General features: G+C 42.7%; 1 protein-coding gene and 1 long non-coding RNA gene across 6 annotated transcripts in view; one reads left to right on the plus strand and one right to left on the minus strand.

Annotated features, from left to right (window-relative positions):
• The window catches only part of LOC132097345 (uncharacterized), a 433761-nt gene that overhangs the window by 221531 nt on the left and 185541 nt on the right, over positions 1-26689 (minus strand). The gene's annotated exons all lie outside the window — the stretch shown is intronic.
• LOC132097340 (protein bassoon-like) overlaps positions 1-26689 on the plus strand; it is a 133501-nt gene that overhangs the window by 36383 nt on the left and 70429 nt on the right. For all 5 annotated transcript variants that reach the window (XM_059502980.1, XM_059502981.1, XM_059502984.1 and 2 more), the window contains exons 2-3: positions 8977-9475; positions 16962-18089. In XM_059502980.1, the coding sequence (XP_059358963.1) occupies positions 8977-9475; positions 16962-18089 (1627 nt within the window). The remainder of the gene's footprint in view (positions 1-8976; positions 9476-16961; positions 18090-26689) is intronic.

Below are 26689 nucleotides of genomic sequence, written 5' to 3' on the forward strand. Positions count from 1 at the left end.
ATATCTAGGTGAAAGAGTCTCTATGTGCTGAGAATTAACTGACTTCTGTGACATGAGGTGGCTAGCAGACGGTTGGTTTAGCCAGTCTGTCTACTTCCTGAACTAGGCCCCAGTTAGTCAAGTACAAACTCTAAGACTATGTGCCATATTTCTAGAGAGAAGAGCGGCACCACCCCAGGAAAGATGAAGACTATCTCTTTTCAACAGGTCAGGTCTGCCCCAAAAGCTCAGTGGGTGCATCACTGAGTAGGGAGAACCTTTTTAATGTTTTGATAGGAACAGAAGAGCTGTGTTTTGACCTGCGACTATGCCGCATCACTGTCACCCAGTTGCCATGCTGCTATGGCTCTGTTACCGGAACCGAACAATGTACAGGACTCCCTTAGCTAGACGCATCCAAAGCCTTTTCTAGAGCCCTCACATTCTTACTGTCCTCAATTAAAAGTCGACCCTGGAATCACATTGGAATCGATTTTGTTTTTTGTGATTATGATTTTTTATTTTCCATCAATAAACATATATCATACAAAAAGAGCATCGGGATGAGAATAGAAATAAAATTTAAATAAAGTAAAATAAAAATAAAGAACACACATGCACACAGAACACAACACACTTAACAAACACTGGCAGCAAACTCACATTGACTGCAGCATATTCAAAGAATCTCTTTAAGGGCACAGGCTATATTCATCCAGGTATTCACAGTGGTTGTCTTTGCCTTATTGATCTTTGTAGTTGTACACTCAAGGCAAACTATATAATTCATCTACAGCGATATCGTTGACTTGATTGCAAATAAATGCACAGACACTATTTAACTGAACAGAGATGACATCATTGAATTCAATGATGAACTGCCTTTAACTATCATTTTGCATTATTGACACACTGTTTACCTAATGAATGCTGTTCAGTTGCTTTGACGCAATGTATTTTGTTTAAAGTGCTATATAAATAAAGGTGACTTGACTTGACTTAATGAAAAGAGACAATCCAAAATTGTTTCAGATTTGTATCTGGTCTAGTCGTGTGCCCGGTAAAAGCCAGAGCTCACCAGTCGTAAGAGGGAGACTGGTGAGCGCCTCTTCTCTGGACCCTCGACCGCACTTCTGGACCACCTTCCCTGTTTTTCTCCAATGGGCCGAATCCTCTGCTTCCTGTCCAGCCTTGATAGATTCTGGAGCGGAGGGCAATTTTATGGACAAGAGCTGGGCCCTGGAACAGGGTATTCCTCTTGTAGATCTTCGCGATCCCACTTCTATCTTTGCCCTGGATGGTAGCGTTCTTGCCCAGGTTAAATGTTCCACAGCACCGGTGAGTCTCACCGTGTCCGGTAACCACAGAGAGACTATTTCTTTTTTAGTTTTAATTCCCCTGATACCCCTGTAGTTTTGGGTCATCCATGTTTGACTGAACATGATCCTCATATTAATTGGGCTAAGAATTCCATACTCTCCTGGGGATTGTCATGTCATGTCAAATGTCTTGTGTCTGCTGCATCTCCCGTGTCGTCTGTTTCTGTTTTTCAGGAGGAGCCAGGGGATTTGTCTCGGGTTCCTGAGGAGTACTTCAATCTGCGGGCAGTTTTCAGTCATTCCCGGGCCACATCTCTTCCTCTGCATCGACCATACGATTGCAGCATAGAGCTTCTTCCGGGAACCACTCCTCCTCGCGGGAGGCTCTATTCTATCTCAATCCCCAAGCGTAAGGCTCTGGACAAATATCTCTCAGAATCGTTAGACGTGGGCACTATCGTTCCCTCCACCTCTCCTGCGGGGGCTTGTTTTTTTTTGTGAAGAAGAAGGATGGCACGCTGCGCCCCTGCATACCCGTTACCCCTTATGTCATCAGCTTTTGAGATCCTGCAGGGGGCACAATACTTCACAAAACTGGACCTTCACAATGCATATCATCTTGTACGAATCAAGGAGGGTGACAAGTGGAAGACGGCGTTTAATAAACCCCTTGGGCACTTTGAATATCGCGTTCTTCCATTCGGGCTAGTTAACGCCCCCTCCGTATTTCAGGCTCTTGTTAATGATGTCCTTAGAAACATGTTAAACATGTTCGTGTTCGTTTACCTTGATGATATTTAGATTTTATCTCCGTCAGACAGGTCCTTCAACAACTCTTGGAGAACCGTCTTTTTGTCAAGGCAGAGAAATGCACCTTTCACGCTCAATCTGTCATGTTTCTCGGTTCCATTATCTCTTTCCAGGGTATTAGTATGGACCCTGTCAAGATTCGCACTGTTACTGACTGGCCTAGGCCAGGGTCTCGTGTCGATCTTCAAATTTTTGTCGACCATCCATTTGGAATTTCAGTCAGGTAGCAGCCCCCCTCGCTGCACTTACTTTGGTCAAGACTCAATTCTCTTGGACTGAGGCCGCCCAGGCAGCCTTCGGGCATCTCAAATCTCTCTTTTCATCCGCTCCTATCCTTATCAGCCCTGATTTAGAAAGACAGTTTATAGCCGAGGTCGTCGCTTCAGAGGTGGGTGTTGGGGCCTTCCTCTCTCAGCGCTCCTCAGCTGATGAGCAGATTCATCCCTGCACTTTTTTTCGCATCGCCTTACCCCTGCTGAACAGAATTATGATGTGGGTAACCGAGAGCTTTTGGCCATTCGACTCGCGTTAGGGGAGTGGCGGCACTGACTGGAGGGAGCTGTGGTCACGTTCATAGTCTGGATTGACCATAAGAATCTTTCATAAGAATCCTTCTGTCTCATTACATATTCATTTCCAAAAATTCTGTAAGCCCAGATTTGAGATGATCCATAAATGTAGTATCATACAGCAGGGAGTCATTAAAGCGCCATCTACGGGGTTTAGCATGAGCTGTAGCAAGTGTGATATTACAGATAAAGGGAGAGTGATCTGAAATCAAAATAGGCAATATGACAATATTGGATATATACTGAAGCAAAGGGGCACTAACCAGGATATAATCCATTCTTGAAAAGGATTTGTGTCTGGGAGAATAGAATGTATAACCCTTCGTGTGGGGATTGTGTATGCGCCATGGGTCAATTAGATTTAATTCTGTAATGAACCTATTTAGAGAGTATGTGGACATTGCAATGGGGGGGGGGGGGGTTGTGGTTAGAACTAGATGAACAATCAAGTTGAGGATTAATTGAGGCATTGAAATCTCCCCCTATGACGACGTCAAAATCATTAAATTGTTATAGTTTTTTACAGATATTATTTAGAAAATGTTGATCAGGCTCATTTGGAGCCTAGATGGATACCAGCATGAGTTTAGAGTGATTTAGTGTTACAGCTGCATACGCAAAATGGCCAAGTTCATCTCCTCCCAGTAAGTCTATGGATAAATGTAACGACCTCTTTGCAAGTATCAGCACAACTTTGGATTTATTAGTGGTGCACGAGTATGCCAGTAGCTTGAAGTTTTTATTTTGGAAGCGGGACACATCCTCCTTTTTCAAGTGCGATTCTTGAACTAAAGCTATATCTATTGCTTTGTGATGTAAAAATTCTAAACAGAGGTTACGCTTAACCGGTGTATTCAGGCCACACACATTTCAGGATATAATGTTTAAATCAGACATAGTCTACTGATTGGAAGTAGTATAGCAGGATTGGAAGCAACTTTAACAAAAAAACCGTTTGGTGCCTTTAGAGCAAGATGTCATGGGCAAAAAAATTTGTAGCAATAAAATTAACAGCTCCCTGCAAAATAATATTCCAAACTATATACAAAACATTCTTTATAAGCCACAAGAAGTACAAGAGAGCCCCTTTGGCCAGTATAAAGTTAGAGATTGTAAGAGACGGAACTCCCCCACCCCACTCATTACAGTGATGCAATGTTCAATGGGCTATAAAGCAATAAAATAAATAAATCAAATTAGTAGCCTGATTCTAGCTGGAGACAAAAAGAGTGAAATAAACCTCGGTTATCGACCCAAAGAGTAACATAAACCAGGCGATATTCAACAAGAAATAAAGCAGTATGTTGATATGTCCCTTTGTAAAAATAAAAAAAAACTATATATATATATATATATATATATATACACACACATAAAAAAAATAAAAAAAATTAATAAACCACCTGCTTCTAGCTGCAAACAAAAAGAGTGAGATAAACCTCAGCTATCGATCCAAAGAATAACCTAGACTAGGCCAGTCTTATTGGTGCTCTTGCTCTTGCAGGTGAAACATGACATGCCTATTTGTTAAGCGTCGAGATAGTCTCAACTGTAATGAAAACCACAAAAATCATGCTTTTCACCCATATGACATCACCAAGAAAAATGTCCACAGTCTCTTACTGAAATATTGAACCAGCTAGCTTGCGATGTTGCTTGCAGTGGCCAGTGTAGGCTGATGCTCTGCTGTATCCATCTGGTGTGTGTCCATATGGATCTCCGTCACTTCGCCCCCTCGTCTAGGTGAAGAGCTGGCACCTCTGCAGGTCATGTTGATAGAGATGATGAACTGTTCCGCTTCAGATGAAGACATCACGTTTGCCTGGCGCGGTAAGTGATCTTCAGTGTGGCTGGGAACAAGAGAAACATTTGAATCCCAGATGCTTCTATCCACTTTCTCACCTCAGCAAAGGCCTTTCCTTTCTTAGTTGTGTCTGCACTGAAATCTGGGAAGAAGCGCAAAGTGTCCGTGCCATGTTTAATGGGAAAAACGGCTCTTGCACCATTCAGGATTGCTTGTCTATCAGTATAATCTAGCAACTTAATATAATTGTGCGAGGGCGGCTAACGTTGGTGTTTCTATCAGCGTACAGGCGGTGGGCTCGCTCTGTTTTTATCAGAATCAGAATCAGAATGAGCTTTATTGCCAGGTATGTTTACACATACGAGGAATTTGTTTTCGTGACAGAAGCTCCGCAGTACAACAGAATGACAGCGATAGAACATAAAACATAATAAAAGAATATAAAAATACAAAAAATACAAATAAGTAGATAAGAAATGACAATATACTAATTGACAATTGTAGGCAGGTATATTCCAAAAATGCAGTTATGTATGTACATGTATATTATGTGCAAAATTTAAGTGTATACTAAGTATGTGTGTTAGATAAATTAAGTGTATGTGTATATAAATATAAAGTGTAGTGTGTTCAGTGTGTTCAGTGTGTATCAGCTGTTCATAAGATGGATTGCCTGAGGGAAGAAACTGTTCCTGTGTCTGGTCGTTCTGGTGCTCAGTGCTCTGTAGCGTCGACCAGATGGCAACAGTTCAAAGAGGGAGTGTGCTGGATGTGAGGGGTCCAGAGTGATTTTAACAGCCCTTTTGCTCACTCTGGATAAGTACAGTTCTTGAATAGATGGGAGAGTTGAACCGATGATTCGCTCAGCAGTCCGGACTACCCTCTGTAGTCTTCTGAGGTCAGATTTAGAAGCTGAGCTGAACCAGACAGTTACTGAAGTGCAGAGGATGGATTCGATGATGGTGGAGTAGAACTGTTTCAGCAGATCCTGTGGCAGGTTAAACTTCCTCAGCTGGCGAAGGAAGTACAACCTCTGCTGGGCCTTTTTCACAATGGAGTCAATGTGAATGTCCCACTTCAGGTCCTGAGAGATAGTGGTGCCCAGGAACCTGAATGACTCCACTGCAGTCACAGTGCTGTTCATGATGGTGAGTGGGGGGAGTGCAGGGGGGTTTCTCCTGAAGTCCACAGTCATCTCCACTGTTTAGAGCGTGTTAAGCTCCAGGTTGTTGAGAGTGCACCAGACAGCCAGCTCTTTAACCTCCTGCCTGTAAGCAGACTCGTCACTGTCCTGAATGAGGCCGATGAGTGTGGTGTCATCTGCAAACTTCAGGAGCTTGACAGAGGGGTCCTTAGATGTGCAGTCATTAGTGTACAGGGAGAAGAGCAGTGGGGAGAGAACGCAGCCCTGGGGAGCTCCGGTGCTGATTGTACGGGTGCTGGATGTGTATTTTCCCAGCCTCACTAGCTGCTGCCTGTCTGTCAGGAAGCTGTTGATCCACTGACAGACGGAGATGGGCACGGAGAGCTGAGTTAGCTTGGGCAGGAGGAGGTTTGGCATGATCGTGTTAAAAGCCGAGCTGAAGTCCACAAACAGGATCCTCACATAGGTTCCCGGTCTGTCTAGGTGTTGCAGAACATTATGCAGTCCAATGTTTACTGCATCGTCCACAGACCTGTTTGCTCTGTAGGCAAACTGAAGAGGATCCAGCAAGGGTCCAGTGATGTCCTTCAGGTGAGCCAGCACCAGTTTTTCAAATGACTTCATGACTACGGATGTTAAAGCCACAGGCCTGTAATCATTTAGTCCTGTAATTTTGGGTTTCTTTGGGATGGGGATGATGGTGGAGCGTTTGAAGCATGAAGGGACTTCGCACAGCTCCAGCGATCTGTTGAAGATCTTTGTGAAGATGGGGGCCAGCTGGTCAGCACAGGATTTCAGACAGGCTGGTGTAACACAATATGGGCCTGGTGCTTTTTTCCTTTTCTGCTTCCGGAAGACCTGGCGCACCGCATCCTCGCTGATGTCTCGGTTAGCAACAGATGGGATCCACGTAGGTAGATTCGCCTTTAAAAAGGTGATACAGTTGTCACCCTCCACTCCTTCCCTCAGCCCAACTAAACGTAGGTTGGACCTTCTACTTCGGTCTTCCATGTCTGCCACCTTGGAGCACCGCTCGTCAATTTTCAGCCTCATAGCATTGATCTGGTCTCTATCATGTCTGGCTGCTACGTTTCAGCGTTTAACAACTTAAATTATGCCCTGCTCCTCGCATTACTATTATATTCTGCCAGAGTGGACTGCAACTGCAATGCATCGTCATTTGGACTACTGTGGTACTGCTCTTTGTCACATCTGTAATAAATAATTATGATTAAGTTACATGTCTATCTGTTACGTTTCTCTTATAAACTGTATACTATATACACTCACTCTTTACTGGTTGATTTGTTCTTTATAAAAATAAATAGAAAAACCAATGCAATATGTTTTTTTTATTGCACAGTTACATGATGTGTGGGTTTTAAGTCTGATTTTCTACTCCGTTTAATGTACTTTATTGGCATAGATTGTGTGTACATTAAAGCATGTCACAAAATGAATAATTGCGATCATAGTAATATCCAAGGTAATAATATGAAATATTAAAATATAAAGAACTGTTTTGGCCCAGATCAGGGCCAGCTAAGGGTGATTAACTGGCTGAGATTCGGGCCAGTTATAGCCCATGTGTGGCCCGAGTCTTTAATCCAGTTCTGGGCCACTTCCGGGGCCGCCATTCTTTGCTGTACTTGGGCAGAGGGAAAAGTCATTGTGTGGCCCGGATCTGGGCCAGAAGACATTTGCAAACTTTGAAAAGCTGGTGACGGTTAAATGTCATGATTCTATGTTAGATTTTAGGCTTGATTGTTGAGAAAAGAGCAACTAATGGAGGGAATATGTTTATTGACTGTAGATGAACTCTGATTGCAGTAATCTGCATGTGTTCTGACTTGATTAAAACACATCAGACATGCAAATCTTGTAACCTGGTAACTGAAAGGTGAACTCATTCTTTTTACTAATCATCCATTTTACTTTTTAGATAAATGGGACGTAAAAAAAAAACTTTTATTTTACATGGCATACACCACCATAAAAATACAATCATGGCTGATGGCAGATAGCATATTTTTATAATGGTACTGTAAAATTTGGATATGCAGAAATTTGGTTTGTCAATTTAACAACAACAAAAAAATCAGCTAAGATAATGCATTTGGATGCTTTTGGGGGAAAGAAATTAATATTGCGCAAGAATGCATAAAATAATTTCAGTTAATATATATATATAATTGGGTCTGGGCTATATAAGGCTCAGGTGTGGCTCAGATTTGGGGATTCTGGTTTACTTAAGGCTGAGAATTGGCACCAATAATAAAACCTGTTTTGGCCCAGATCAGGGCCAGCTAAGGCTGATTAACTGGCTGAGATTTGGGCCGGTTATGGCCCATGTGTGGCCCGAGTCTTTAATCCAGTTCTGGGCCACTTCCGGGCCATCATTCTTTGCGTTACTTGGGCTGAGGGAAAAGTCATTGTGCCCGGATCTGGGCCAGAAGACATTTGCTATGTGGGCATCAGTGTGCAGCATCCACCTGGATGAGGCAACGGCAGCCATATTGCTTTAGAACGCCCACCACACACCAGCTTATTGGTGGAGAGAACACAGAGGGATGAAGGCAATGAGCAGATATAGGGATTGTTAGGAGGCCATAATGGTCAGAGGACAGTGGGCAAATATGGCCAGGATGCCGAGGTCACACCGAGGGATTTTTAATGACCACAGAGAGTCAGGACATCAGTTTAATGTCTCATCCAAACGGCAGTGCTTTTTGACAGTATAGTGTTATATTATAATGACTTACACTGTGTTCACGATGCTGCTGACGTATGATCCTGTATTATCTTTGTTATTGAGTGCACCAAAAAACACGTGAGCAGCGTCATACGTCAGCAGCACAGTGAACACAGTGTAAGTCAATATAATTAGTAATTATGTCTCCACTGGATGCTACAAATGCCTCGAATGCAGTGGGCTTAATTGTTTTGTCTCGTCGTGATGGGACACACGGCATCACAGTATGGCAAAGGGCGTAACATTTCCGTCACAAGCTTGAGGTAATTGCCCAATCACAATGCACTGGATAGCTGGCCAATCAGCGTACACCTCACTTTTCAGATTGATGAGCTTTGTAAAAATCGACGTGTTTCAGAAAAGTGGGGCATAGAGGAGCAATAATGTACATTATGTGGAAAATTATGTGTTTTTTAAATGTTAAACTGCATAAATGGATTTCATTGCACCAAATACACAAAATAATGTTCTTATTAGCAGCGTCATATGACCCCTTTAAATCAGTTTCAAGTTAAGAGCAGGCTAGTTAAAAAGGTAAAGGTTGTGCCAAATAATAATCAGATATTCTCATTCTCTCCTGCTCTTTTTGCTTTATTCAGGCTGTCTGGAGGGGGAGGCCCACCATCAAGCCCAAAACTAGGCTATGGAAGCGGTAGTGATCGAGGGCAAGGTGGTGACTTTGGCATGGGTGGCATTCAAGCAAGTGGAAACCCTTACAAAAAGCCAGTCCATGATGGACCTAGACATTCCCAGACTACTACTTCACATCATTCTCAAATTGAAGCTTCATCAGGGGGCATGGGACCCACCCAAAGCCCTGGACAACATGCCTCAAGACGCAACCTCCAAGTGGACTTCAGCAGCAGTAGTGGTCGAATAGGCCGCTCACCATCAGTTTCTCCCGATAGAACCAGTGCACCAACTTCGCCATACTCAGTTCCCCAGATTGCACCGATGCCTAGCAGTAAGCTATGTCCAGTTTGCAATACTACAGAGTTGACAAATTTTGATGGGTCACCAAACTTTAACAAGTGTACACAGTGCCACACTACAGTATGCAACCAGTGCGGCTTCAACCCCAACCCACACCTTGCAGGGGTAAGAATTTTAAATAAATGGGATTCTTAGTAAATACTTGTTTATTAGTGTTTTAAGCCTGGCTCAGACTACAGGAATTTTAGCCTGATTTAGCCCCGATTTCCCCCTCCCGAGAATCGGAGCAAAAATCTTGTCGAGCACCTCGATCTGTCCCGATGTTCGGCGCGGATTATCTGGTAATGTGTTCACCGATCGAATCTCGCACAAAAATCCCCGATTATTATCAAACATGTTTGATATTTAAGATTAAATCGGGATGATGATGGCTATATAGCTACGTCCGTACTTTCACAGCCAATAAGCAAAACTTCAAAATGATTATGTCCGTACTTTCACAGCCAATGCGCAAAACTTCAAAACAGCTGATGTGCGGCTCCGTTGGATAGTGGAGATAGAGGAAACTGTTTCTTGACATTTTGTAGTAACACAACTGCCTGTATAATATGGCAAAAACGCATCAAAACTGTAAGGAGAAAGAGAAGCACTTGAGTGAAATCGCCTCAGTATGAATGCACCGGGTGAATCCACAAAGCTAGCATGCTTAAGAAAAATAAATAAAAAAATCTGTGACGATCTGCTGCGTGAGATCACGTGAGGCGCTCCCTCTGGCAAGATAATCTTAATAATATCTTGCAGTGTGTGATGTACCACGATGTTCAAATCTTGTAGTGTGTGCATGTTTAATATTTGAGGGAAGATAATCTGCAAAGATTCTCCTCATGTGTGTACTCCAACCAGATTTCAAAATTGGTTATGATTTTAAAACTCCTGTAGTGTGAGCCTGGCTTTAGTTTATCAAGATTATCTTCTTATAATCTTTTAGTTTAGCATGTGTGTTTTCTGTGGCATCCTCCTTTATTATGTTTTTCAATCAAATCATTGTCATTGACACTAAAATATATATATTTTAATTATTATTCCTTTATCACTTTATCACTTTATCCTTTATTATTCCAGGAAATCACATTGAGATATTGCTTTCTCTTCTTCCAGTGAGACCTGGTCAAGACGGCAGCACATAAAGTTTCATACAAAAAGAATCACAGAGACAGTACCAGTAATTACACAATCACAATTCATTAATAAAATCAGATCAAGAAGCAATTACAAGAATAATTTAAAGAATTATACAAAAGTCCTTTAAAAATACTCAATGTTGGAAGTGTGTCAAGATTAATTAAATTTTGCAATTCATTCCAGGCTCTAGGAGCATAAACAGAGAAAGCACATTTACCAAATTGTGACAATACCCTTAGAACTATTAACCGAATACAGGAACCTGATCTAACGCAACGACTATTTATATGGAAAGTTAAAAAATTAGAAATATAAGATGGTAATTTGATAAATGATAAATAAGTACATATGTAACTTTCTCCTTTGATGTAAAGATAACCAACCTAATGATTCATACGCAATACAACGATGCATCCTTGACTCTGCACCAGTGACAAAACGTAATGCTGCATGATAAACAGAATCTAAGTTTCTAAGTAAAGAAGTACCTGCATGCATTTATAAATGATCACCATAATCAATTATTGATAAAAATGTACTCTCTACTAATTTCTTTCGGGCCTTATAAGGGATACAATATGTATATTAAAAGCTAATCTTTCATCCATCCTAATACCCAGATATTTATAAGAATTAACTCTTTCTATAAGTGAACCATTCAAGGTTGTATTTGTCAAATCTGTTACCGTAGTGCGACTGTGACTAAAAATCATATACTTTGTCTTATTTGAGTTTAAAACCAATTTTAACTGCAACAATGAGCGCAGCATAATTGGAAAAGCATCCTGCAGTTGCTGTAAAGCTTGTTTTAAAAAAACATGCTTCCATATAAATAATTGTATCATCCGCATACAAATGTATTTTAGCTGAGTCTATTCCATGACCTAAATCATTAATATAAACAGAAAATAACAAAGTAGCTAAAACATATCATTGAGGAACTCCAGTATTTACATGAAGAAAAGGTGAATTGTAATTTTCAACAGACACACACTGAATGCATTCTGAAATTAATGTCTCTGGGCCCTATCTTGCACCCAGCGCAATTGGCTTTGTACACTGACGCATGTGTCATTCCTATTTTGCACCCGCGCAAAGCGCGCTTTTCCCTACACAGAAGCACGTCGCTAAACTAGTGAATGAACTTGCGCTCCCTGGGCAGTTCAGCGCAAAAAAGGAGGCGTGTTCCGGCGCAAACAATCCCTGGTGCTATTTTGCTGTTCCATTAAACAATTGCGCCACTGACCAGAAAAAAACTAGTCTAAAGTCAGTGGCGCGTTGCGCGTTGTTCATTATGCTATTTTAAGGGAGCATGCTTGACCACAATGTATAGCGTGCACAACGCGCATACAATTTGCTCATGTAATCTACACAGATGCAACAGTTATTTTTGCAAATCATAAATTGTTACAATAAAAAAAATATTAACACATGCGATGACGGAAATCATTGTGGTGTGCCACGAAGATGTGAAAAATAGGCATAAATCTATCTTACAAATTATTCAGGCTAATTGTAATTCTCCCATCCCCATACAACACAACTTCTCTGTCTTTCACTGCTCTTACAAGAACATCAGTCTCCTCGGCTGTGAACCGCTCCTGGCGTGCGCCTGGTAAATACGCCATAATAATAGCAATCCACAATGGAACTTGCGCACCATCTTTTTAAGGGAATGTTGGATGACGCTCTGATTGGTTTATTTCACGTTACGCCCAAACCACACCTATGAATAATGAAGCTACTTCAGACCAACCCATTTTAAATTTGCGACGGGCGCAAGAGCCATTTATCCCGCCGGGAAAATAGCAACAGCGCCGAGACCCTCCCACAAGGTTACTTGCGCTTCGCGCTTTGACACTTGCGTTTCAGATCGTTAAAATAGGGCCCTCTGTAACATTAATTTGTGATCAAGTGATCAAAAGCTTTGGACAGATCAGTAAAAAAAAGTGGCACAGGACTTTTTACTATCTAGAGAAGTTATCTAATATCATTTGAGACTAATGTAGCTGCAGTAATGGTGTTATTTCCCATTCTGAACCCTGACTGATTATCCTTATCATTATAAAAAAAAAAAATGTATTCATCGTTTATAAGTGATTCAAATATTTTTGATAAGAATGCCAATTTAGAAATAGGGCGATAGTTATTTGGGTTTGCAAAATCTCCCCCCTTTAAAAAATGGAATGGCCATTGCTGATTTCCATGTTTTTGGTATTTCGTTGGAGGTGAGACTTAAATTAAAGCGTTAGTTCACCCAAAAATTATGTCATTAATAACTCACCCTCATGTCGTTTCAAACCCGTAAGACCTCCGTTCATCTTCGGAACACAGTTTAAGATATTTTAGATTTAGTCCGAGAACTCTCAGTCCCTCCATTGAAACTGTGTGAACGGTATACTGTCCATGTCCAGAAAGGTAAGAAAAACATCATCAAAGTAGTCCATGTGACATCAGAGGGTCAGTTAGAATATTTTGAAGCATCGGAAATACATTTTGGTCTAAAAATAGCAAAAATGCTTTATTCAGCATTGAATATGACCAAAATGTATTTTCGATGCTTCAAAATATACCGTTCACACAGTTTCAATGGAGGGACTGAGAGCTCTCGGACTAAATCTAAAATATCTTAAACTGTGTTCCGAGGATTAACTGAGGTCTTACTGGTTTGGAACGACATGAGGGTGAGTTATTAATGAAATGATTTTCATTTTTGGGTGAACCAACCCTTTAAATATAGTGGCTATAGGTTCAGCTACAAGATCAGCTGCCAATCGTAGAAATTAAGGATCAGTTTTGTCATTTCCTGGTGACTTTTTAGTATCTTAATACTCTAGTGCTTTATGAACTTGTGCAGTGGTAATGGGAATAATATTAAATGAATATGAAGTGCAGTTTTGAGCAAACTCAACCGTTTCTGTAGAAGTATGAACACCCGAGTTAAGTAGACTCGGAGGTTGAGCCAACTGATATAAAATAATTATTAAAAATATCTGCAATAACGTATCGGCCCTGAACCTCTGTGTGATTAACGTTTAAATTATTTGGGAAATTAGATACCAATTTAGTTACTAGAGCAGACTTGACTAGTTTCCAAAAGTTTACAGGATTATTTAGATTTCCATTTATCATAGACAAATAATAATCACACTTTGCACTTTTAATTATCTTTTTGCACTTGTTTCATAATGCTCTATAAGAAATCCAATCCGTAGAATTATTTGATTTCTTTGCCTTGGCCCATGGAAGATTTATCTGTTTTATAAGAGTAGAAACGGTATCACTGAACCAAGGATTATCTTTACCAATTATTCTAAATTGTTTAACTGGAGTGTTTATCACAGATGGATAAAAATGTTGATCTGAAATAGTCCCAGGCCAAATTAACATCTGGTATACATGAAACAACACCCAAACCACTGAAATAAATATCACGTAAAAAAGCTTGTTCATTAAAATGCTTAAAAACCCTTATATTAATAAACCACATTGAAGATCTAGGAGTTTTACAATTCCTCACACAGACAACTGCACAGTGATCAAATTAAGTCCAATAAAGTCAATTTGCTCAAATCCTTTTGATTCAGCCAAGTTGTTGAATTGATCAGCTGTATCAAACAGAGAGAGTCACAAACCTCCTTAAATGAGAATTTACAAGATGCAAAAGAACTTAAAAGGTTAGTTCACCCAAATATTTTAATTAGCCTGTGTTTTACTCAACCTCAAGGCATCCAAGGTGTATATGACTTTCTTATTTCAGACAAATCCAACTGGAGTTATATTCAAAAATGTACTGGCACTTCTAAGCTCTATCATTGCAGTCGGTAGGGTTTTTTGTTCAACAGTCCAAGAGACTAGAGCCCGACCGATATGGATTTTTGGGGGCCGATGCCGATGCCGATATTAACTCGAAAAGAGCCGATTTATAAGCCGATATTTTGATTTAAAAAATAATCTGGATATTAGACCCATTTCCTATAAACTGCATTTACACAACATTCAATAGCAAAATATCTGCCTGTTCTATGTATGTGGGCTGTATAAACCATTTTCCAGAATGGACTATGTTAAAAAAAAAAAGCCTTAGATTACAGTCTCAATGACTAAACAATTGCACATCAAAAGTATATATTTTTTAATGATCAAAAAACAGTCTGGTTTTAAACATTTAACACTTTTACTTTCTTCCAGTTGAAGCTGGTTTTAACAGTCTGTGTGTTTACTGTAAATAAATTATAATACTAAAGTTAAAGTATTTGCAGAAGTAGTCCCACTTTGCTGCTACAGCATTCACCTTTTTCAGCCATCTGTAGGCAGAAAGAGAGACGGAGAAAGAATAAGCATGTGTATTAATAATATCACCATGTATCATTACTCATGTCATCATTAGAATTATAATAATAATAAACTGGGATCTCCTACATAGGCAAAAAGGAGAAATATATATACTTTTTTTATTTGTCAAGCAATAGGTATTACCTACTTATATTTAACAATATTATTTCAACATTTTCCTGTTATGTCTGTAAAGCTGCTTTGAAAAAATATGTAAAAAAAAAAAAAAAAAGCGCTTGTTCAGCTCACATTTATTTACATGTCCCCTCTGGTTTAATCATTTCTGACGCACCTACTGTAGTTACTGTAACTACACTATATTTGCTCTCACAGACACATTCACAACAGACCCGTATATCTTCTCCTCTTCTCTTTGTGCAGTCTGAATCAAAACATCGTCTTGCCTACTATTACCGGAAGATTACGGAATCAATTCGAAGTTGAATGGTTAACGTTATTGTCATGAACACACCGCTGTCAATTTTGAGAAGAACCACCTTCAAACAAGTTAATAGCAAGCATTTAAGGGGCCTGCTAAAAAAGGAAGCTATTAGCGTTAGAGTAACGTAACCAGCCTGAATTCACCAAATTGTTCTCTGGACCTGAGGGTAGCCTCTTCTTCCTTGCTTCTCTCTTAATTCTCATCAGCAGGACTAGCGCTATCGCTCGCTTCTTACAACGGGACAGATACATGTTTGCTGCTGACCGAAAGGAGGAGGAACAGACTATGAAAGAGCTCCCGCTAAACGTTTTTAAAACTTCGCCTACGCCATAGCGCGGGGAAGCGCAAATCGCGTTGTATCTGAAGGGCAACGCTGAGCCCAGCGGCAAGCGCCGTGCATACCGCGTACTGTGTGAAAGGCCCAATTACGCGGTCATTATGTGGGAAACACACCGCAATAGAATAAGAATAAGTTAAACGCTAACGTTATAGTTTGACCTCCTATTAACGTTCGCGCTCTTCCACTGATAAACATGGTATTAGCTTTGTGGCTAATCTAATATAGCAATGAATTAGCGGCTGTAAGTGATGTTACAGAATATTTAGAAGTAATAATGATAGGACCGTTAGCTAGAACTACCACACAGTTTTTATACACAGGGTATGAACTAAATCTACAATCATTTCACATGACGAACGACAGACTCACCGTCAAAACAGTTGATCGCTTTCTTCTGTAGTGGACTTCTGGCGCTGTTGTTAACTCTGGAGCTGCAGAGCTCCCTCTGGTGGGCACACTATGCAACACTCATAACATGAGTGAAGCATGAGACTCTGTTTCTCATGTTTCATCGGCCGTTATAAATGCCGATGCCGATTTAAATGCAATTAGCTTATATCGGCCGGCCGATATATCGGTCGGGCTCTACAAGAGACGTTAATAAAGTGCACGCATCCATAATAAAATGTGCCTCACAAGGCTTTGGGGCATAAATAAAAGCCTCCTGTAGCAAATCCATGCGTTTTTGTAAGAAAAATATCCATATTTCAAATGTAATAAACACTTTTCTCTCACCTCCAGTATCTGTCATATGTGGAAGGCGTTCCGAGTAGATGACAAATGATGTATGCATCATGCGCGCCTCTGAGAAATGCTAGTTTGATTAGAGGAGCAAAGGAAGTTTCCTTACTTTAGCGAAGGAAAATTAGTCTCCTCTCGGCTTACATTGAAATCCTTTGACATTTTTCTTTACAAATCCTTAGATTGTACTTCTAATTCATGACCAGCGTTTTGACTTGTTCTCTCTCCGTGTCCGTCACTAATCACGCAATGCCTATGACCTATGCCATCTGCTCGGAACAGTGTCCACATACGACAGATACCGGAAATGAGAGAAAAGTCTGTATTTTGTTTGAAATATGGATTGAAAACTTCTGAATATCCTACTAAATTCACTTCTATTAGGCAAAAAGTTTGCACAGTGAGAAGGTAGTGAAAAATGTTGTATTTATTTGAAATTGAAATAGTAAATTTTAACATTGTGTATTCACTGTAATTCATAGACATTTAATGTGTCCTTGGTCAATTTTATTTTTCAAAAAACAAATTTAGAAATAAAAAATGATACCAAGTTTTTTTACTGAGTGTATATATGTTGCTGAGTAATGCGCTAATGTCTTTTTTCTCAACAGGTCGAGGAGTGGCTCTGTTTAAACTGCCAGATGCAGCGGGCTTTGGGAATGGACATGACAACACCACGTTCCAAGAGTCAGCAACAGATACATTCTCCTTCTCATCAACCTAAGGCTGACCCCATACCCAAGACCCAACCCTCAGTTCAACCCACGCTGCAGCTTCAAACCCAAAACCAGACACAGACGAAAATTCAGCCTCAGACTCAAACCCAAGCTTTCCAGAGACAAAAGGGTCCTACTGGACCATACCAGACTGGACTTCACAGTGGGCCACAAACTGGTCTACAGACACAAAAAGAACAACCACAAGCAGGATATACACAGTCAGGTTTCCAGTCAGGGGCCAAGGATACCCAGAGACAACTAGGTGAGGTATTGGGAACAAAAAGTCCCGAAAGGGTGGCCCAAACAGGCCGGATTCCTCATCCAGGGGCAGTGCCTTTACCTGGCTTAGCAAAGGCACAATCACAGTCTGATCTGGGGCGCAGCACTTCAGTACGGTTTGGGGGTCAACCCGATAAGACCCGAAGTGCTGGAAGCTCCCCGGCTCATCACCCACCATCCCACGAGGCTCCTCAAGATGGTTTAACTAAACTGTTTGGTTTTGGGGCATCTCTTCTAAATCAGGCAAGCACCCTTATTTCTGTTGATCCTCTTCCTGGATCTTCACCGCACCCCTCGCCTGCCCGTACCCAGAGTGCCCAGGGGACAAAGGTGATCTTTAGTGATGCTAATGCTGGAGCTAGTGCTAAAACTGCAGCAGGGCTACCCAGCACTGCCAAAACAGGCCCAGGTGGAGTGACATTCCCCAAAGGTCCTGGAGCCCCTCTCCAAAAACAGCCTCTGCCGCAGCAGTCACCAGTGCACCATCAAAGAGGGTCGAAACAACAGCAGTCACCGGCACATCATCAAACAACACAGCAGCAGCAGCAGCAGCAGCAGCAATCACCACAAAAGCAGCCTCCACCTCACCCAGTTAGTCAGAAACCAGATGTTACCTGCCCACTATGCAAGACTGCATTCAATGTTGGGACAACAGAACCACCAAACTACAGGTCTTGCACCCAGTGTCATACAGAGGTGTGCAATCTATGTGGTTTCAATCCCACACCCCATCTGGTGGAGGTAAGGAGCTGCACAGATCTTAATCATAAACTGAATGTAATGGACTATTATTTTTTTTTCTTCCCTCTGAGAATAACCTATTTCCTCTCTTAAATCTCACTTAAATCCTTTTTTTTCCATTTTGATGAGACAAAATAGGTTTTGATTCTTTATTTATTTATTTTTTAATTCTAAGTGCCAACCGAATTCCTTCCACCTCAAAAAAAATGGACAAAAAATAAGCTTTTCATTTTCTGCTGGCAGTAATGTGCATGGTGTGAATCATACTGTAGGTGATGCGTTCTGTGTTCACAGAGAGAGGCCCAGACTTATGCATGGCTGTTGTTCTCTGATTTTGAAGCACTTTCCAAAGCGCTGCAGTTTTATAAGCTGCTATTGATAATGCATGTGTCATGTTCTTGTTTTATGATGTAAGAGAGCCCGGCAATAAGCAGTTTATCTAGATGACCTATCATGTGTCCATATGAGGAAGTGAAAGGATGTAGTTATCAGACCTAGCAGTATGCGTAAGTCAAGTCAACTTTATTTATATAGCGCTTTAAACAAAATACATTGCATCAAAGCAACTGAACAACATTCATTAGGAAAACAGTGTGTCAATAATGCAAAATGACAGTTAAAGGCAGTTCATCATTGAATTCAGTGATGTCATCTCAACAATATCCCTGTTAATGAAGTGACACCAACTAAGCAAGCCAGAGGCCACAGCGGCAAGGAACCAAAACTCGATCGGTGACAGAATGGAGAAAAAACCTTGGGAGAAACCAGGCTCAGTTTGGGGGCCAGTTGTCCTCTGACCAGACGAAACCAGCAGTTCAATTCCAGGCTGCAGCAAAGTCAGATTGTGCAGAAGAATCATCTGTTTCCTGTGGTCTTGTTCCGGTGGCCATCTAAGAGACAAGGTCTTGACTGTGGATCTGTCTCTGGGGCTCATCTAGGTGTCCTGGTCTGCGCTGTCTCTCAGGGTTGTAGAGGTGCTGATCCACCATCTGGGCTGGACATGTACTGGATCCGGGTGACTGCATAGATGCCATTCTTCTAATGATGTAACGAGTACATTGTGTGTTATGGGAAGCGTTCCTGGTTCCACTTCTCCTAATTAATGCAGCCTAAAAATCCTAACGGATTTGAATATTAGAAATGTGTTAGTGTGTTATGTGTAAGACAGGTTAAAGAGATGGGTCTTTAATCTAGATTTAAATTGACAGTGTGTCTGCCTCCTGAATAATATTAGGAAGGTTATTCCAGAGTTTGGGCACTAAATATTAAAAGGGTCTGCCTCCTGCAGTTGATTTTGATATTCTAGATATTATCAAATTACCAGAGTTTTGAGAACGCAGCGGATGTGGAGGACTATATAGCAATAAGAGCTTGTTGAAATACTGAGGTGCTAAACCATTCAGGGCTTTATTAGTAATAAGCAAGATTTTAAATTCTATATAATGTTTAATAGGGAGCCAGTGCAGTGTTGACAGAACACTGTTCTGGTTGTATTTGGTTGTACAATTGTTGTATCTTTTCATAGTAATTTTTATTAACACTTTACTTAAGCCTTTACATTTAATGCATTATAAAGGTATTTAGGATGTGTGCTGTAATGCATCATATCTTTTTTTATAAATAATTATAACCAAAGTTAAAATGCATTGCAATATTAGGTTTGTCATGTTTTAATGCATAAGGTGTAGCAGTGAATGAGGTAAGTGTTATAATGTATTAAAACTGTGGTTACAAATATTCATGAGATAATACTATGCATTATAAGGTGCATTATAGTGCATAATTCATGCACTAGTTTTCACAAGTTAGCAGTTTTCACAAGTCAGTTGAAATAAGTAGAACAGACAGGTGTTCGTACATAACTTTCGAGATTTATTGCACGTCAACAGACAGCAAGAGTTTTATCCTGCACTCTTTGTAAGAAAAGTGTTTTTGGCCACTAGCTTTGTAGATGCGTGTGTCACACATTACATGCACGTTCTTGCCTTTGACTACAATGAATTTGAAGTAGTGCTTATATCTCCACCTTGAAAATGCCAACTTTTCATCGGATTGCTCCTGACTCGCCATTTCTCCTGCTGCTGCGAATCTCTGTGTAGCTGTTGCGTGTGTGTGACTGTGTGTGTTTGGCGCCGCTGGCGCGTGTGTGTAAAAACACTGGCTCTGATTGGCTACCATGAAACACATGACTCTGCCTTAGCCAATCATAATCGCTTATCTCGTTATTAACCCACCTGCTCACTCGCTGTGTGAGCCAGGGGTGCGTTCAGATTGCATATTAAATCAATGCATAGTAACGCACCGCATTTAACGTTCAGTAACGTTAACGGCGTTGTAACGACGGGAAAAGTAATTAGTTAGATTACCCTGTTACTGAAAAAATAACGTCGTTACCTAACGCCGTTCTTTTAAACGCCGTTATTCCAAACACTGTTCGTAACACTGCCAAATGTATTCTGGTTGTGGTTTGGAAAGTGAGAAATGCACTGGTAAAACATTAGTGACACTTTTCTAACTTTGTGTTTGGACTATGCAAATTAATTCCACAGGATGAAAGAAAGGTGGGCCACACCGTGTCCCACGCTCTGATGGAAACAGCGTATCACAGTATGGTAATGGAGAAGTGGCAGATTGCAATCTCCTCCACATCGGAAAGAGATAAAGGTACATTCCCAAAAAACACTCCTTGTTTTGAGTCTGAGTACTGCAATGGAAAAGACATTAACAGATACACTGTTCTGAGTCTGAGTCCCAAAAGGGAGAGACACTAACAGAAACATCGAAGTTCTGAGTCTGAGCCCTGCATTGGGGAGACAATAGCAGCAGATCAACATGCAACAGATCACCCAACGTTCTGAACCTCTGGCCTGTGAAGGAAGAGGCAATAATGGATACCAAGTCCTGAGTCTCTAGCTTCGAGGCAGCAACAGATACAACCATGTTCTGAGCCTCCAGCCTCCCAGGGAAATAGATAATCTAAGTTCAGACTTTATTCAGAGTCTTCATCGAATGAAACCACAACAGATGCAGCATGTCCTAAATCTCCATCCTGGAGTGACTAAGCAAATTGACCAAATTTTGAGTCTCTAGCCCAGAGAGGCCGAAGACACACAGACATCTACAACAAGGTTTATCTTCGGCAAACAAACCTACCTTCACTCCAAGGTACCTTTGCTTGCGTGTTCCAGGCTAAGGACCTTCTGCACCTACTCCAGGGCCACATCTTTGTATTCCTGATTTTAGGACCCTTTGATGCTCCAGGAGATCAACATCCTTCAGTGCTTCGTGTTCAAGGCTGTTGAAACGGATTCCTGCTCCTTTCCCCACTGCACTGTTACCAGCACAATCAGGGGGTGAAGTCACCGACAACAGACTGCTTACTCAACTACAGAGAACGTAACTACAGTATCACTTATCCAAACCTCTTCCAGAGACCTTGGCACTGTTGTATATTATCAGTATATGATTTTCTTAATAACATGAGATATTATATTGCTGATTGCAGTTGATAACAAAAAATATTTCCCTTATTTGTTTGATGCATAATAAGATTCTTCATCTTATTTCTTTTAAACAGTTTATCATTCTAGATAATGTAGCTATGACATAGCAATACTCATCATAACCACTTGCATGTTATGCATCTTATGCGCTTTATTCCTATATCATATATGTTTTTCATTTGGTAGTTGTTGATTACTCTTGTCTATCTTTTGTTAATAAAATATATTTAATTGCACTTGTGTAATACTTCCTTGTGTTTTGATGATACAGAAAGAGGTTCTACAAGTTAGAGATCCCACCAAATCTTCCTATGTGATGTCATGTCAAGTGACCTTTATTTTTGTAGCACTTATAACAATACAGATTGTGTCAAAGCAACTATACAACATTTATTAGGAAAATAGTGTGTAAATAATGCAAAATGACAATAGTAAACACTAATTTTTCAGTTAAAGGCAGTTCATCATTGAATTCAGTGATGTCATCATCCAGCTCATCCATCCATCCATCCATCTTCTTCCGCTTATCCGGGGCCGCTTCCGCTTCATCCAGCTCAGTTCAGTTTAAATAGAAACTGTGCAATCAAATCAACGATATCACTGGAAATATGTGTCCCCAACTAAGCAAGCCAGAGGCGATAGCGGCAAGGAACCGAAACGCCATCGGTGACAGAATGGAGAAAAGAACCTTGGGAGAAACCAGGCTCAGTTGGGGGGCCAGTTCTCCTCTGACCAGACGAAACCAGTAGTTCAATTCCAGGCTGCAGCAAAGTCAGATTGTGCAGAAGAATCATCTGTTTCCTGTGGTCTTGTCCTGGTGGTGCTCTGAGACAAGGTCTTTACAGGGGATCTGTATCTGGGGCTCTAGTTGTCCTGGTCTGCGCTGTCTTTCAGGGCAGTAGAGGTCCTTTCTAGGTGCTGATCCACCATCTGGTCTGGATACGTACCGGATCTGGGTGACTGCAGTGACCCTCTGATCTGTATACAGACTGGATCTGGTGGCTACGGTGACCTCGGAATAAGAGGGAAACAGACAAATATTAGCGTAGATGCCATTCTTCGAATCATGTAGCAAGTACATAGGGTGTTATGGGAAGTGTTCTAATTAACGGTGACCTAATTAATGCAGCCTAAAAATCCTTTTATGGATTTGGATATTAAAAGCATATTAGTATGTTATGTGTTAGCCAGGTTAAAGAAATGGGTCTTTAATCTAGATTTAAAGTGCAAGAGTGTGTCTGCCTCCTGAACAATGTTAGGTAGGTTATTCCAGAGTTTAGGCGCCAAATAGGAAAAGGATCTGCCGCCCGCAGTTGAATTTGATATTCTAGGTATTATCAAATTGCCTGAGTTTTGAGAACGTAGCGTGTCGGGTCTCGGGGCTAATCACCTGTCTTTTTGGTGTGGGGGTGTGTGTGTGTGAGTGTGTGTGTGTGTTGGGATGGTTTGACAGCTCACCACGTCTGCCTGTTTGTGTTTTCCCCGCCTCCCTTGTTCCCCGTTGTTAACCATAATTGCTCGCCACCTGTTCTCTATGTCCTTCTAATTTTTTCCCCTTTATTATTCCCTGTGTTTCTCTGTCTATTGTCAGACTGTTGTTATTCGTTCCAATAGCTCCGATCATCTAGCAGCTCTTTGTACTCACCCTGTCGTGTCTTGTCCTCAGGCTCCAGTGTGTTTGGCTTATTTCTCTGCTCTAGTTCTTACAAGCCCAGAGCTCCTAGTAGCTTCAGCTGTTCATCCTGTCACTGCGAGTGAAACCTGTGAAACGTGACTCATCTGCTGTTCATCCTGTCACTGCGAGTGAAACCTGTGAAATGTGACTCATCTGCTGTTCATCCTGTCACTGCGAGTGAAACCTGTGAAACGTGACTCATCTGCTGTTCATCCTGTTACTGCGAGTGAAACCTGTGGAATGTGACTCTTTCTTCTCTGTCTCCGCTTTGTGAATAACGCCTTGAGTTTACCCGCACCTGAATCCAGCCTGCTTTCTCCTGACAGAACAGTCTGACCATATTATGGATTCAGCGGGATCTGGTCCGCTTCGCGCGGCTCTCGCTCAACAGGGAGTGTTGATCGGGCAGCATGCCACTCAGCTCAACACCACCGCGCTGGATGTGGAAGTTCTCAGTGCCCGAGTCTCCGAACTCCTCACACGGGTGGACGATCTTCAGCAAGAGGCAACGAGCCGGGGTCCCGTTTCTCACACCGGTATGTCACACGAGTCCGAACCCCATGCCAACAATCCGCCGGTCTACGATGGCGATCCTAACGCCTGTCAAGTGTTTCTCTCCCAATGCTCGCTGGTGTTTTCTCTGCAGCCCCGGCGTTACGCTAATGAAGAGACCAAGGTGGCTTACGTCCTTACACTCCTCTCGGGCCGTGCCCGCGAATGGGGAATCGCCGTTTGGAGATCGCGGGCTCCCTGTTGTGCCACTTTCGCGGTTTTCAGTCAAGAGATGGTCAAATTGTTTGATCGCTCTGCTCAGGGTGACGAGGCGGCGGCCCAGTTATCACGACTGTCTCAGGGGAGGAGCTCCGTGACTGACTATGCTATCCAGTTCCAGACTTTAGCTGCGGCATGCGGCTGGAATGAGAGCGCGCTGCGCGCTCGTTTTTTTGAGGGGTTAGATTTCGCCATTTCGGATGAACTCGCGGCCATAGAGCTCCCGCGGGAATTGGATAGGCTCATTAGTCTCGCGCTCCGCATTGAGGGTCGTCTCAGCCGGCGCCGCAAACAACGGCAAACACCCGCCCCGTGGCGCCACCTAGAGTCCTCTTCAGCCAGTTTAGCCAGCCGACAGCCCTCGGAGGAGGAGCCCATGCAGTTGGGTCGTCTACGGCTTACACCACGGCAGAAGCAGGAGCGTCTGTTGTCGGGGGCGTGTCTATACTGCGGCAAGGGAGGCCACTTCGCCCTTCAGTGCCCATTAAAGGGCCAGGGTCCACCAGTGAGGCGGAGCGTCCTGGTGGGCATGGTTCTCAGCTCAAGCTCTCCTGCAACACGCACTAAGCTGCCGTTCCAACTCTCCTTCCAGAGTCATTCACACACTGGACTCGCCCTTGTGGACTCAGGGGATGAGGGGAACTTCCTTGATGCTGCCTCTGCTCAACGTTGGAAGATCCCGCTTGTTCCTTTGGCTAGCCCCGTTTCAGCATGGTCATTAGCTGGCCGTCCCCTTACCACCATCACCCACGTCACTCCCAAGATAGACCTCCATATTGCTGGCAGTCATCATGAGCGGATTGAACTGTTTATTATTGATTCCCCTAAGGCTCCTTTAGTTCTGGGACACCCATGGTTGCACAAGCACAATCCCCACATTGATTGGGTCTATAATTCTGTTTTAGCCTGGAGTCAGTCTTGTCACGTGTCATGTTTGGGTGCTGCTTTTTGTCCTGTCTCTGTGTCTTGTGTTCCTCAGGAGGATCCCTCTGACCTGACTGGTGTTCCGGCGGAGTACCATGATCTTCGGGCGGTCTTCAGTAAGGCCCGGGCCACCTCGCTACCTCCGCATCGCCCCTACGACTGTGCCATTGATCTCCTCCCGGGCTCTTCTCCGCCTAAGGGTCGTTTATATTCCCTTTCAGGTCCAGAGAGAGAGGCCATGGACAAGTACATATGTGAGTCACTTCAGGCTGGGCTCATCCGCCATTCCTCCTCTCCCGCTGGTGCAGGGTTTTTCTTTGTTCAGAAGAAGGACGGCTCCCTGCGCCCTTGTATTGATTACAGAGGTTTGAATGACATTACTATCAAGAACAGGTACCCCCTACCTTTAATGTCTTCTGCTTTTGAATTATTACAGGGAGCTCGGGTCTTCACCAAGTTAGACCTGCGCAACGCCTACTACTTGGTGCGCATTCGGGAGGGGGATGAGTGGAAGACGGCATTTAACACCCCTTCGGGACACTACGAGTACTTGGTTCTTCCGTTTGGTCTGACCAATGCTCCAGCCGTTTTCCAGGGACTCGTCAACAGCATGTTGGGTGACATGATTAATCAATTTGTCTTTGTGTATTTGGATGATATTTTGATTTTTTCTTCTTCTCTCCAATTACACACCCAGCATGTCAGACGGGTTCTCCAGCGGTTACTAGAGAACCAGTTGTTTGTCAAGGCGGAGAAGTGCGAATTCCACGCTGAGTCTGTTACGTTCCTTGGCCATATTATTTCTACGGAGGGGATCAAGCCTGATCCCGCTAAGATTGAAGCTGTTGCCCAGTGGCCGGTCCCTGACTCCCGGAAGGCTCTGCAGCGTTTCCTGGGTTTTGCCAACTTCTACCGGCGTTACATCCGGAATTTTGGTCAGATCGCTGCACCGCTGACAGCCTTAACCTCCACTAAGGTGTCTTTCAGGTGGAACCGGGAAGCGCAGGTAGCCTTTGACATTTTAAAGTCCCGTTTTGTCTCTGCACCTATTCTGATGGTTCCAGATCCGGAGGCCCAGTTCATTGTCGAGGTTGATGCTTCTGACGTTGGGGTTGGCGCAGTTCTATCTCAGCGTTCCCTCCATGATGGGAAGGTTCATCCTTGTGCATTCTTCTCTCGTCGTCTCAGCCTTGCAGAACGTAACTATGACATCGGCAACAGAGAGCTGCTGGCGGTACGATTGGCCTTGGGTGAGTGGCGTCATTGGTTGGAGGGGTCAGCGCAGCCCTTCTTGGTCTGGACGGATCACAAGAACCTAGAATACATCCGTTCGGCCAAGAGGCTGAGCTCGCGTCAGGCCCGCTGGGCGCTCTTCTTTGCCAGATTCAATTTCACCCTCTCGTACTGGCCGGGATCAAGGAACACCAAGCCTGATGCCCTCTCTCGCCTGTTCAGTGCTCCGGGGGGGGAGTTTGCGGCTGAGGCCATCCTTCCTGAGGGGGTGGTGGTCGGGGCTCTTTCGTGGGGTATCGAGCAGCGAGTTGAGGAGGCCGGTCGAGGGGTGCAGGTGCCGGGAGAGTGTCCGGCGGGCAGGTTGCTGGTGCCGGCAGCGCTGCGCTCTGAGGTCCTTGAGTGGGGTCACTCATCCAGGTTAGTCTGCCATCCAGGTATTCGGAGAACGTTGTCTGCCATCCGTTTTTGGTGGCCTACTATGGCCGCAGATGTTA

The sequence above is a fragment of the Carassius carassius genome, chromosome 21 (assembly GCF_963082965.1).
Source record: "Carassius carassius chromosome 21, fCarCar2.1, whole genome shotgun sequence".
Classification (NCBI taxonomy): domain Eukaryota; kingdom Metazoa; phylum Chordata; class Actinopteri; order Cypriniformes; family Cyprinidae; genus Carassius; species Carassius carassius.